Raw genomic sequence first — 14,304 nt, forward strand, 5'->3', positions numbered from 1 at the left:
TTTGCTAGTTCATGACTCACAGCTGTGTGGCTTCATTCTCTGCTTCCATCTTCACAGGGCTTCTTCTCAGTGTGCCTTCCCTTTTCCTAAAGATGTCAGTCATTGTATTTAGAACCCATCTAATCCAATATCACCCTACCTTAACTTGATTACCTCTTCAAAGACTCTGAGTGTACTCAGGGGCTCAGTTGTGTCAGATACTTTGCAACACCATGGACTTTAGCCCATCAGGCTCCTTTGTCCATGGAATTTCCCAGGCAAGAATGTTAGAGTGTTGCTATTTCCTCCTCCAAGGGATCTTCCCAACCCAGGGATCCAACCCACATCTCCTGTATTGACAGACAGATTCTTCCCACTTCACCACCTGAGAAGCCCCACAAAGATTCTGTTTTCAAGTAAAGTCACATTCACAAATACCAGAAATTAGGACTCTGGCATATCTTTTCAGGAGACACAATTCAACCTACTACACTGACTAATATCTAGAGTTCTAAAAGAAAGTACATTTTCCTCAAGGTAAAGACTTAGAATTGCTTGTGTCCTAATATCAAAGGCTAAGAGTTGCATCACTGAGGGAAAAAAATGTCTTTTGCAATTATTCAGGAGTCAGTTTTAAAAGGGAGAAGGAGTTGAGTTTTCTCTTTGTTACCTAGGGACTTTTAAACATTCAAAGGGACGGTTCTCTGATCCCGGTCAGCAGAGCTCAAGCAGTCATGGCCAACCACATCGTGCTCTACACCGGCGCCAAGATGCCCATCTTGGGGCTGGGCACCTGGAAGTCCCCTCCAGGCAAAGTGACGGAGGCTGTGAAGGTGGCAATCGACCTTGGGTACCATCACATTGACTGTGCCCACGTGTACCAGAATGAGAACGAGGTGGGTTTGGCCCTCCAGGCAAAGCTGCAGGAGAAAGTGGTGAAGCGTGAGGACCTCTTCATCGTCAGCAAGCTGTGGTGCACGTATCACAACAAGGACCTGGTGAAAGGTGCCTGCCAGAAGACGCTCAGCGACCTGAAGCTGGACTACCTGGACCTTTACCTCATCCACTGGCCCACAGGCTTCAAGCCTGGGAAGGACTTCTTCCCATTGGATGAGGACGGCAACGTGATTCCCAGTGAGAAAGATTTCGTGGATACCTGGACGGCCATGGAAGAGCTGGTGGACGAAGGGCTGGTGAAAGCTATTGGAGTCTCCAACTTCAACCATCTCCAAGTGGAGAAGATCTTAAACAAACCTGGCTTAAAATACAAGCCGGCGGTTAACCAGATCGAGTGCCACCCATACCTCACTCAGGAGAAGTTAATCCAGTACTGCAACTCCAAAGGCATTGTGGTGACTGCCTATAGTCCCCTTGGCTCTCCTGACAGGCCCTGGGCCAAGCCCGAGGACCCTTCCATACTGGAGGACCCCAGGATCAAAGCGATTGCAGACAAGCACAATAAAACCACAGCCCAGGTGCTGATCCGATTCCCCATACAGAGGAACCTGATCGTGATCCCCAAGTCAGTGACACCTGAACGCATTGCTGAGAACTTCCAGGTCTTTGACTTTGAACTGGACAAGGAGGATATGAACACCTTGCTGAGCTACAACAGGGACTGGAGGGCCTGTGCCTTGGTGAGCTGTGCCTCCCACAGGGATTACCCCTTCCACGAGGAGTTCTGAAGGCGTTCTGAAGCTGCGGGCGCCTGCCCTTGCCCAGGTGACCCACCGTCTCCCACTTCACTCTTCTTGTGTGTAGCGTAATTTGGCCCGTGTCCCTCAGTGGTGGGCCAGCAACTTCTAGACAAACCCGCGAGGGCTCGGCCAGCTTGGTGTCGGGTCCAAAGAGCAGAATCAGTAGATTAGTAGAAGTCTCTTCAGTTTTCCTTTGCCCTTCTAGTCTGGGGATCTGGGGAACATGCAACCCAAATACTCTTTTCTAAATTGAATTCACAAAATCAGAATAGTGCCTCTAACAGTGGGGTTTTGATTGCTTGGAACTGTAATCCTTTCAGCTAGGCTTTTCTTTGCCTCAAATAAAAAGTGCTCTTATGAAAAAAAAAAAAAAAAACATTCAAAGGAAGTTTTGACTCCTCGGAGTTGAGCCCAAGTAATAGTAATACTGAGCTTTTGTGAAGTGGACTGACATATTTCAGACTGGATTAGAAATAAACCAATCAGTCCTGGCAAAGGCAGAAGGAATGCCATCAGGAAGTGCAATTTTTGAAAAACTATTTCTAGTAAGATATGTATACAATATTTTTTCAAATCAATCAGAAAAAATACTTTATATTCAGGACAGTAGATAATGAATGATCCTTTATGAATACCTATGTCATACTGAAATTTCATTATTTGACTAAGGATTAAATGCTGTCCTTTCATCTTAAGAACTGATAGTGCTGTCATCATTGAGAGAATCAATGATGTGGAAAAACACACTCTGATAGGTGGTAAACACTAATTATGAGGTTGTTTTTTCTTCCAAGATACATATTTCATTTAAAATATGTAGATACATTATATAAATAGCAAGTGAAGGAAGAACACTGCTCTAAAATTTCAGGAAAAAAGGATACAATAAAAAGTTGCAGATGTGGAATTTAATGGGTAATGACATGAGTTTTAGGATCAGAGAAACCTCCATTTATATCGTAGCTTCAGCATTTTGCAAATGTATAACTTTGGACAAGAAATTACTTGGTCATTATAAGCCTTACTTTAGTCATGTATGCATTGTGAGTAATAGGATACACAAGTGTTACAGTGGTGAGAAAATAATTAATGTATGTGTGTGTGTGTATGCTTACACCAAATAGATGAAAGCATAGCAAAATGAAAGTTCAGCAATTATTATTTTTGCATTAATATTATTGTATCTATAAGAAATATTTTCTCAGGGAAAGAGAAACATCTTAATTTTTTCTCATATAGAAAGTGCAAGATATACAAGCTGTGATGAAAATGAAATGGATATGTATGCAAAGAATGCAGACAAAATAAAAATTCAGACCTCAAATTAAATGTACAGCACAGATAGTTGAAGCACAATTGTCAGTGCCAAAAGAAAAATGTATTACATTAAGGGCAAAATTACATAATGCAGAGCAAGAGGTCACAGAGATAAAAATGCTAGGTATGATCATAGCTATAACAAATCATAATCCATACCTCCAATTTTACGAAGTAGAAAATTAAATTTAGAAATATTGTGTGACTTCCCCAAGGTCACCAAAACAACTGGTAGCTGAAGAAGCAGAGTTTCAAAACCAAATACAATCACAATATACTATGTCAAATGATAACATCTTATTGAATATTCAATGTCCTGAACATTAACCATTAAAGATTAACAAAAAACAAATAACATAACATTACATTTGAGATTAAAGCATTTCATTTATTAAACAGCATTTATTCCAAAATATTTATACAGTGATTCAATTCTTATTTTATTAATGTTTAAGTCAGTTTCCCTATTGTTGTCTCCTTAACTGTAGCATTAAAGGAAGTGCTAAAAACCATCCTTATCATTTTCATAATTTTTTGCTTCTCTGTATATTTACATATATTTACATATGACTATGGTATGAGTCGGAGAAGGCAATGGTACCCCACTCCAGTACTCTTGCCTGGAAAATCCCATTGACGGAGGAGCCTGGTGGGCTGCAGTCCATGGGGTCGCTAAGAGTTGGATACGACTGAGCGACTTCACTTTCACTTTTCACTTTCATGCATTGGAGAAGGAAATGGCAACCCACTCCAGTGTTCTTGCCTGGAGAATCCCAAAGACAGAGGACCCTAGTGGGCTGCTGTCTATGGGGTCGCACGGAGTCGGACACAACTGAATCGACTTAGCAGCGGTATGAGTTAGGACAACAAAATATTAAAATAGGATCATCTTATAATTAGATTATACTCACTAATCATGCATTTAAAGAGCTTCCCAGGTGGCACCAGTGCTAAGGAGCCTGCCTGCTGATGCCGAAGACATGAGACTTGAGTTGGATCCCTAGATTGGGAAGATCTCCTGGAGGAGGGCTTGGCAATCCACTCCAGAATTCTTGCCAGGAAAATCTCATGGACAGAGGACTATGGTAGTGAGATATGGTCCGTAGGGTCACAGAGTCGGGCATGACTAAAGCAATTTAGCATGCACGCACATGCATTTTAAAAACTTCACATACAAAATACCTCTTTCCTACACTTTTCTCCATTTTTAAGACATGAATATAATTGTTAAAAGGTCTAAAATGAATATAGGATACTAATATTTTGTATGCATTCAATAATCTTTTGACATCTAAAATTACTAAGGGGAAAATTGTATTGATTAGAAAGATACTAATAAGCACTGATGAAGTATCATTCACTTATTGAAAAGTAACTGAAAATATAAATGTGAAGTTTCTGATGAAACACAGTATATATAGCCTTAATCATTTCATCAGAAACTTCACATTATCTCTCAGTTCTAAGCAAAGGATTTTCCAGAAAATATTCTATCTTCTTATATAAATAATGTTTATACACATGTTTTTGACCTTGGCTGTTTTAGCAGGGTAAACTACTGACTTGGCAGAAATTTAGCCACATGTTTCCCCAAAGGAAAAGAAATATTCATTATCATTGAGCAAATACATTGAATTTTTTACATATTTGGCAAGCACTCTTTTGGGACTGAACTACAGAGAAAATTACAGGAGACAAGATGTCTCTCTACATTTTTACAAAGATGTAAATTCAACCATAAACCAATAATTAGATAAGATAATTTATGTTAACTGGGAAGTGCAATAAGAAAAATAATGTAGTATGTTATACATATACATATACAAGTATCTAGGGCTTATGATTCTCTAGCTTGGTCTGAAAAAGCGTTTTTTAAGATAGTCTATGAAAGAAGTGAATCCTAAATAATGAAGTAAAGTCAGTTGTGTGACCAATCACAGCCAGAGTGCTCAAGCCTCTGAGGAAAGGCCTTGAAGAAGGAAGGATCTTGGTCAGCACGGTGTGGGCAGTGCTGTGAGCAAGGGAGGTCTGTGGGACCTGGGTTCACAAAAGCAGCAGGGGCAAGACTGTACAGGCCTCTAGGGACCTGATGAAAAATTTAGATTTATGTTTTAAGTATGCAAGGAAGATACTGGAAAATGTTAAGATGGAAGATAACATTATATCATTTACTATTTTTAATAAGGTTATTTTAGATGCTAAATAGGTGGTGTATTGGGTTGGCCAAAAATTCTTTTGGATTTTTAGTAAATATAAAAGACATACTTTTCATTTACACCAAGAAATTTACTGAACAGCATATTCACCATTTTATTTTACTACCTTCTACCATTTTTGAGGCAACTTCATAATTCCATCTTACCAAAACTTAATTTTTTTAGAAAAGAACTGTTCCAGGTACCTCTTATAGTCTTCCAAGGAATTTAAATTTTTTCCATTAAGAGAATTTTGTAAAGACTGAAATAAATGGGAATATCAAGTTGCAATGTCTGGTGAATATAGCAGATGAATTAGAACTTCCCGTCAAGCTGTAATAGTTTTCGCCTGATCATCAAAGAAACATGCAGTCTTGCCATATCCTGATGAAAGATTATGCATTTTTTGTCAACTAATACTGGATCCTTTTCATCAAGTGCTGCTTTCAGTTGGTCTAATTAGAAGCAGTACTTTCTGGAATTAATCATCTGGTTTTCCAAAAGGAGCTCATAATAGAGGACTCTCTTTCAACCCCACCATATATATAACATAACCTTCTTTGGATGAAGAGCAGCTTTTGGTGTGGTTGATGGTGGCTCATTACCCCAGGATCTCTTCCATCCCAAATGATTATATAGCATACACTTTTCATCACCTGTCACATTTGTTTAAAAACCATTTTTATTATTTTTAAGTAGAGAATCACAGACAAAAATATCTTCAAGAAGGTTTTTTCACCTACCTTATGTGGAACCTAAACATCAAAATGATTAACATAACCAAGCTGGTGGGAATGATCTTTCAGCATTTGATTTGGATTTTTTTTTTTAACTTTGCAATATTGTATTGGTTTTGCCATATATCAACATGAATCCACCACAGGTAGACACGTGTTCCCCATCCTGAACCCTCCTCCCTCCTCCCTCTCCTCCCCTCCCTCTGGGTGGTCCCAGTGCACCAGCCCCAAGCATCCAGTATCATGCATCGAACCTGGACTGGTGACTCATTTCATATATGATATTATACATGCTTCAATGCCATTCTCCCAAATCATCCCACCCTCACCCTCTCCCACAGAGTCCAAAAAGACTGTTCTATACATCAGTGTCTCTTTTGCTGTCTCGTATACAGGCCTTTCTAAATCCCATATATATGCGTTAGTATACTGTATTGGTGTTTTTCTTTCTGGCTTACTTCACTCTGTATAATAGGCTCCAGTTTCATCCACCTCATTAGAACTGATTCAAATGTATTCTTTTTAATGGCTTAGTAATACTCCATTGTGTATATGTACCACTGCTTTCTTTATCCATTCATCTGCTGATGGACATCTAGGTTGCTTCCATGTCCTGACTATTATAAACAGTACTGCGATGAACAGTGGGGTACACGTGTCTCTTTCAATTCTGGTTTCCTCAGTGTGTATGCCCAGCAGTGGGATTGATTTGGATATTTTGAATATGTTCAGCTATCTCCCACGTGGTATAATTTTGATTGTTCTCAGTTAATATCTCAAATTGATCGCTGTCAACTTTAACTGGTCAACCAGACTGTAGAGAGAGATCTTCATTAGGAAACTTCACAAACCACTTTTGACACATTTTTGGCATTTTCAGTTGTGTTTTTTCTTCTTTGAAATAATAAAGGATAATATGCTTAAAATATTGCTTTTTTCTTTCATCTTCAATATTAAAATGGCTACACTTAGTTTAATAAGTTTTCTTAATGCACGCTAATATGACAGCTGTCACAATATAATTTAACAAAATTGTTTTTGGATGAAGTTAAAGGCAACTAAGAGCTACTAGAGCCATCTTACGGGAAAAACAAAGTTTATTGGACAACTCAATATTAAGAAGGCTAAAGAAAAAGAAAGAAGATCTTTTAGGATGGTTTTCAATACTACAGCTAAGAGATGATGATTTGGACTAAGGAATTATTTGAAAAGATGGAGAGAAGTGGTTAGACTCAGAATACATCATGGTATACAGACAATAAGACTTGCTAGATTCTAGATGTCAGGAAAAGAACACAGTGGATTCAAGGGTGGCCCCAGGTTTATCTTGCATATCTATGAACATAGGAGTGATGTTTATTGACTTGGGGAGAATGCGGAAAGAAGAGCTGTATCTGGGGATGATGTATAACAAGGTATGAGGAAATCTGTTTCTGTCATTTAAATGTCTTATTATATATTAGATGTGTAAGCATTTATACATCTAATAGATGGCAGTTCTTTGTAATTATGAAAATGAGGAATAACAACTGAAGAAATAGAAACCTCAAACTCTAGTTAATAGCAAAGACTATTTGATTATAAAAGCTCCAACTCGCAGTAATTGACTCTTTAACAGTGGTCAAATTGGCCCCCCAAAATTAGTCCATTTAACAATTCATTAGTTATGACATCCCCATGTACTGTACCTTTTAAATACTATCGTAACATCCCTAAAGCATCAAAATAATTCAAAAAACATTAATCTGTCCTATGCTGTGCTTAGTCACTAAGTCATGTCCAACTCTTTGTGAACCAGTGTCCAATCTTTGTGATTGTAGCTGCCAGGCTCCTCTGTCCATGGGGATTCTCCAGGCAAGAATACTGGAGTGGGTTGCCATGCTCTCTTCCAGGGGATCTTCCCAACCCAACGATCGACCCAGGTCTTACTACACATTGCAGATGGATTCTTTACCAGCTGAGTTACCAGGGAAGATCCAATCTGCCCTATATGAAACCTTAAAAATATTGATATTTTTATATAGATGTAACTGCTTTTGTTCTAAATAAATCAATAAGAACACCAAGCTGCCATATAAAACATAGTATACACAATTAAGAACCAGATAAAATAAATATTTATGCTAATTTCCTTTTTTCCAGATACTTTCATTCCGTAAAACCTCTGAGAAATAAAGGCTTGTACTATTCTCATTCTTAAAATGATACAGACTACATATACATGTAATATATGTATATATCATTTTATATACATATAAAATGTATATACATATGTATATATGTAACATATATACATATGTAACATATGTATATATCATTTTATATACATATAAAATGATACAGATACAGATACAACACTACAGAGTGTTGACCAGTGCTATGTTGTAACCTGATAACCAAGGAGCCAAGCCTTCCTGATTTCATCAGGGTGTAGGCCTGTCTAGGGAGCTGGCCTTCCCATGGACCTGGTTCTCTACGTAAATGCATGTTCCTTAAACTTAATGTTTCAATTTTCTAAGAATGTTCAAGCTATGCACAAAAGGAGTCCGAGTAAATCATCTTAGGTAACTAATCCAACCACTAGAAACAACTCTAAATCTTATAGTATTTTTAATATAAAAAATACCTTCTATCAATTTTAATTATTAAATATTTATATAAAGTAATATTTAGTTTTCATACATTGCATGCTTATTGCATGTTGGCTTGGGTTTATTTCATATTTGTTTGTTTGTTTTTTAAATCATGGAACCTAAGCTAAAAAAGGAGCTTCCTTTACCTGGGATATTTTGAGCTGGGAAAGGAAAAGCAGTGGTAGAACAAAGCAGTGACTTTTACATTTCTTGAGAGTGACAAATCATTCCCAGGTACATTTATTGGACAAAACATGTAATGTGGGCAAGGCTTCACTGGGGCAGGCAGCATAATTCTACTTCAGGCAATGGTAAGGAAACTTGAGAAGAAACTGCAATCAATCAGTATCTGTCCTGTTAGTCACAGATATCCAATTCTCTTCCTGATGTTTGAAAAGATACTTACCTTCTCCCAAGGGTTAAAACCCATAAGTTCAGTTCAGTTCAGTCTGTCAGTTGGACAGACCACTATCTTACCATCATCTGGTTGAGAGCAACCAGTAGAACAGATAGAATAATAGAACAATTCTGATAGTATAAGTGGAAAAAGCTATGTAGTTCAGTTCGGTTCTGTTGCTCAGTCGTGTCTGACGCTTTGTGACCCATGGACTACAGCATGCCAGGCCTCCCTGTCCATCACCAACTGACAAAGTGAACTCAAACTCATGTCCAGTGAGTTGGTGATGCCATCTAACCATCTCATCCTCTGTCGTCCCCTTCTCCTCCCAGCTTCAATCTTTCCCAGCATCATGGTCTTTTCAAATGAGTCAGTTCTTTGCATCAAGTGGTCAAAGTATTGGAGTTTCAGCTTCAGCATGAGTCCTTCCAATGAATATTCAGTACTGATTTCCTTTAGGACTGACTGGTTGGATATCCTTGCAGTCCAAGGGACTCTCAAGAGTCTTATTCAACAGCATAATTCAAAAGCATCAATTCTTCAGCACTCAGCTTTCTTTATGGTCCAACTTTCATATCCATATATGACTACTGGAAAAACCACTAGATGGACCTTCATCAGCAAATTAATGTTTCTGATTTTTAATATGCTGTCTAGGTTTGTCATAGCTTTTATTCCAAAGAGCAAGTATCTTTCAATTTTGTGGCTGCAGTCATAATCTGCAGTGATTTTGGAGACCAAAAAAATAAAGTCTGTCACTGTTTCCATTGTTTCCCCATCTATTTGCCATGAAATGATGGGACCAGATGCCATAATCTTAGTGTTTTGAATGTTCAGTCTTAAGCCAGTTTTTTCTTCTCTTTTGCTTTCATCAAGAGTCTCTTTAGTTCCTCTTCGCTTTCTGCCATAAGGGTAAATGTAATCTACATATCTGGGGCTATTGATATTTCTCCCAGAAATCTAGATTACAGCTTGTGGTTCATCCAGCCTAGCATTTCTCATGATGTACTCTTCATTTAAGTTTAATAAGCAGGGTGACAATATACAACCATGACATACTCCTTTCCCAATTTGGAACCAGTGTGTTCCATGTCCAGTTCTAACTGTTGCTTCTTAACCTGTATACATATTTCTCAGAAGGCTGGTTAGGTGGTCTGGTATTCTGATCTCTAAGAATTTTCCACAGTTTGTTGAGAGCTATGCAGTCAAAGGCATTGGCAAAATCAATAAAGCAGAAGGAGGTGTTTTTCTGGGATTCTCTTGCTTTTTCAATGACCCAATGGATGTTGGCAATTTGATCTCTGTTTCCTCTGCCTTTTCTAAATCCAGTTTGAATGTCTGGAAATTCTTGCTTCATGTACTGTTGAAGCCTGTAGAATCTTGAGTATTACTTTGCTAGCATGTGAGATGAGTGCAATTGTGCTGTAGTTTGAACATTTTTTGGCATTCCTTTTCTTTGGGATTGGAGTGAAAACTCACCATTTCCTAACCTGTGACTACTGCTGAGTTTTTCAAATTTGCTGGCATATTGAGTGCAGTACTTTAAAAGTATCATCTTTTAGGATTTGAAATACCTCTGATGGAATTCTATCACCTCCACTAGCTTTGTTCATAGTGATACCACCTGAGGCCCACTTGACTTCTCATTCCAGTATATCTGGCTCTAGATGACTGATCACACCATTGTGGTTATATGGGTCATAAAGATCTTTTTTGTATAGTTCTCCTGTGTATTCTTGCCACCTCTTCTTAATATTTTCTGCTTCTGTTAGACCCATACCATTTCCGTCCTTTATGGTGCCCATCTTTGCATGAAATATCCCCTGATATTTATAATTTTCCTGAAGAGATCTTTTTCCTAAAAAGATTCTTGTTTTTCCCATTCTATTGTTTTCCTCTATTTCTTTACATTGATCACTGAGGAAGACTTTCTTATCTCTCCTTGCTCTTCTTTGTAACTCTGCATTCATATGGGTATAGCTTTCCTTTTCTCCTTTTCCTTTAGGTTTGCTTCTTTTCTCAGCTATTTGTAAGGCCTCCTGAGACAACCATTTGGCCTTTTTGCATTTCTTTTACTTGGGAATGATCTTGATCACTGCATCCTGAACAGTGTCATGAACATCCATCCATAGTTACTCTGGTACTCTTTTTTTGATTTTTTTATTTTTAAACTTTACAATATTGTATTAGTTTTGCCAAATATCGAAATGAATCCACCACAGGTATACCCGTGTTCCCCATCCTGAACCCTCCACCCTCCTCCCTCTCCTCCCCTCCCTCTGGGTCGTCCCAGTGCACCAGCCCCAAGCATCCAGTACCGTGCATCGAACCTGGACTGGCGACTCGTTTCATACATGATATTATACATGTTTCAATGCTATTCTCCCAAATCTCCCCACCCTCTCCCTCTCCCACAGAGTCCATAAGACTGATCTATACATCGGTGTCTCTTTTGCTGTCTCATACACAGGGTTATTGTTACCATCTTTCTAAATTCCATATATATATGCGTTAGTATACTGTATTGGTGTTTTTCTTTCTGGCTTACTTCACTCTGTATAATAGGTTCCAGTTTCATCCACTTCATTAGAACTGATTCAAATGTATTCTTTTTAATGGCTGAGTAATACTCCATTGTGTATATGTACCACTGCTTTCTTATCCATTCATCTGCTGATGGGCATCTAGGTTGCTTCCATGTCCTGGCTATTATAAACAGTGCTGTGATGAACATTGGGGTACACGTGTCTCTTTCCTTTCTGGTTTCCTCAGTGTGTATGCCCAGCAGTGGGATTGCTGGATCATAAGGCAGTTCTATTTCCAGTTTTTTAAGGAATCTCCACACTGTTCTCCATAGTGGCTGTACTAGTTTGCATTCCCACCAACAGTGTAAGATAGTTCCCTTTTCTCCATACCCTCTCCAGCATTTATTGCTTGTAGACTTATGGATTGCAGCCATTCTGACTGGCGTGAAATGATACCTCATAGTGGTTTTGATTTGCATTTCTCTGATAATGAGTGATGTTGAGCATCTTTTCATGTGTTTGTTAGCTATCTGTATGTCTTCTTTGGAGAAATGTCTATTTAGTTCTTTGGCCCATTTTTTGATTGGGTCATTTATTTTTCTGGAGTTGAGCTGTAGGAGTTGCTTGTATATTTTTGAGATTAGTTGTTTGTCAGTTGCTTCATTTGCTATTATTTCTCCCATTCTGAAGTCTGCCTTTTCACCTTGCTAATAGTTTCCTTTATTGTGCAGAAGCTTTTAAGGTTAATTAGGTCCCATTTGTTTATTTTTGCTTTTATTTCCAATATTCTGGGAGGTGGGTCATAGAGGATCCTGCTGTGATGTATGTCGGAGAGTGTTTTGCCTATGTTCTCCTCTAGGAGTTTTATAGTTTCCGATCTTACGTTTAGATCTTTAATCCATTTTGAGTTTATTTTTGTGTATGGTGTTAGAAAGTGTTCTAGTTTCATTCTTTTACAAGTGGTTGACCAGTTTTCCCAGCACCACTTGTTAAAGAGATTGTCTTTAATTCATTGTATATTCTTGCCTCTTTTGTCAAAGATAAGGTGTCCATATGTGTGTGGATTTATCTCTGGGCTTTCTATTTTGTTCCATTGATCAATATTTCTGTCTTTGTGCCAGTACCATACTGTCTTGATAACTGTGGCTTTGTAATAGAGCCTGAAGTCAGATAGGTTGATTCCTCCAGTTCCATTCTTCTTTCTCAAGATAGCTTTGGCTATTCGAGGTTTTTTGTATTTCCATACAAATTGTGAAATTATTTGTTCTAGCTCTGTGAAGAATACCGTTGGTAGCTTGATAGGGATTGCATTGAATCTATAAATTGCTTTGGGTAGTATACTCATTTTCACTATATTGATTCTTCCAATCCATGAACATGGTATATTTCTCCATCTATTAGTGTCCTCTTTGATTTCTTTCACCAGTGTTTTATAGTTTTCTATATATAGGTCTTTAGTTTCTTTAGGTAGATATATTCCTAAGTATTTTATTCTTTCCATTGCAATGGTGAATGGAACTGTTTCCTTAATTTCTCTTTATGTTTTCTCATTATTAGTGTATAGGAATGCAAGGGATTTCTGTGTGTTGATTTTATATCCTGCAACTTTACTATATTCACTCATTAGTTCTAGTAATTTTCTGGTGGAGTCTTTAGGGTTTTCTATGTAGAGGATCATGTCATCTGCAAACAGTGAGAGTTTTACTTCTTCTTTTCCAGTTTGGATTCCTTTTATTTCTTTTTCTGCTCTGATTGCTGTGGCCAAAACTTCCAAAACTATGTTGAATACTAATGGTGAAAGTGGGCACCCTTGTCTTGTTCCTGACTTTAGAGGAAATGCTTTCAATTTTTCACCATTGAGGATAATGTTTGCTGTGGGTTTGTCATATATAGCTTTTATTATGTTGAGGTATGTTCCTTCTATTCCTGCTTTCTGGAGAGTTCTTATCATAAATGGATGTTGAATTTTGTCAAAGGCTTTCTCTGCATCTATTGAGATAATCATATGGTTTTTGTTTTTCAATTTGTTAATGTGGTGTATAACATTGATTGATTTGTGGATATTGAAGAATCCTTGCATCCCTGGGATAAAGCCGACTTGGTCATGGTGTATCATCTTTTTAATGTGCTGTTGGATTCTGATTGCTAGAATTTTGTTAAGGATTTTTGCATCTATGTTCATCAGTGATATTGGCCTGTAGTTTTCTTTTTTTGTGGGATCTTTGTCAGGTTTTGGTATTAGGGTGATGGTGGCCTCATAGAATGAGTTTGGAAGTTTACCTTCCTCTGCAATTTTCTGGAAGAGTTTGAGCAGGATAGGTGTTAGCTCTTCTCTAAATTTTTGGTAGAATTCAGCTGTGAAGCCATCTGGACCTGGGCTTTTGTTTGCTGGAAGATTTTTGATTACAGTTTCAATTTCAGTGCTTGTGATGGGTCTGTTAAGATTGTCTATTTCTTCCTGGTTCAGTTTTGGAAAGCTGTACTTTTCTAAGAATTTGTCCATTTCTTCCACGTTGTCCATTTTATTGGCATATAATTGTTGATAGTAGTCTCTTATGATCCTTTGTATTTCTGTGTTGTCTGTTGTGATCTCTCCATTTTCATTTCTAATTTTATTGATTTGATTTTTCTCCCTTTGTTTCTTGATGAGTCTGGCTAATGGTTTGTCAATTTTATTTATCCTTTCAAAGAACCAGCTTTTGGCTTTGTTGATTTTTGCTATGGTCTCTTTTGTTTCTTTTGCATTTATTTCTGCCCTAATTTTTAAGATTTCTTTCCTTCTACTAACCCTGGGGTTCTTCATTTCTTCCTTTTCTAGTTGCTT

The 14,304-nt window shown here is 37.8% G+C and overlaps 1 protein-coding gene across 1 annotated transcript; it reads left to right on the forward strand.

The window, feature by feature from the left end:
- Positions 1-675: 675 nt before the first annotated feature.
- On the forward strand, positions 676-1,939 carry LOC133249436 (aldo-keto reductase family 1 member B1-like). Its single transcript, XM_061419872.1, has one exon. It carries the CDS (start codon positions 714-716, stop codon positions 1,662-1,664), a length of 951 nt encoding a protein of 316 aa, XP_061275856.1. The 5' UTR covers positions 676-713; the 3' UTR covers positions 1,665-1,939.
- The last annotated feature ends 12,365 nt before the right edge of the window (positions 1,940-14,304 follow it).

The sequence above is a fragment of the Bos javanicus genome, chromosome 6 (assembly GCF_032452875.1).
Source record: "Bos javanicus breed banteng chromosome 6, ARS-OSU_banteng_1.0, whole genome shotgun sequence".
NCBI classification, from domain to species: Eukaryota; Metazoa; Chordata; class Mammalia; order Artiodactyla; family Bovidae; genus Bos; species Bos javanicus.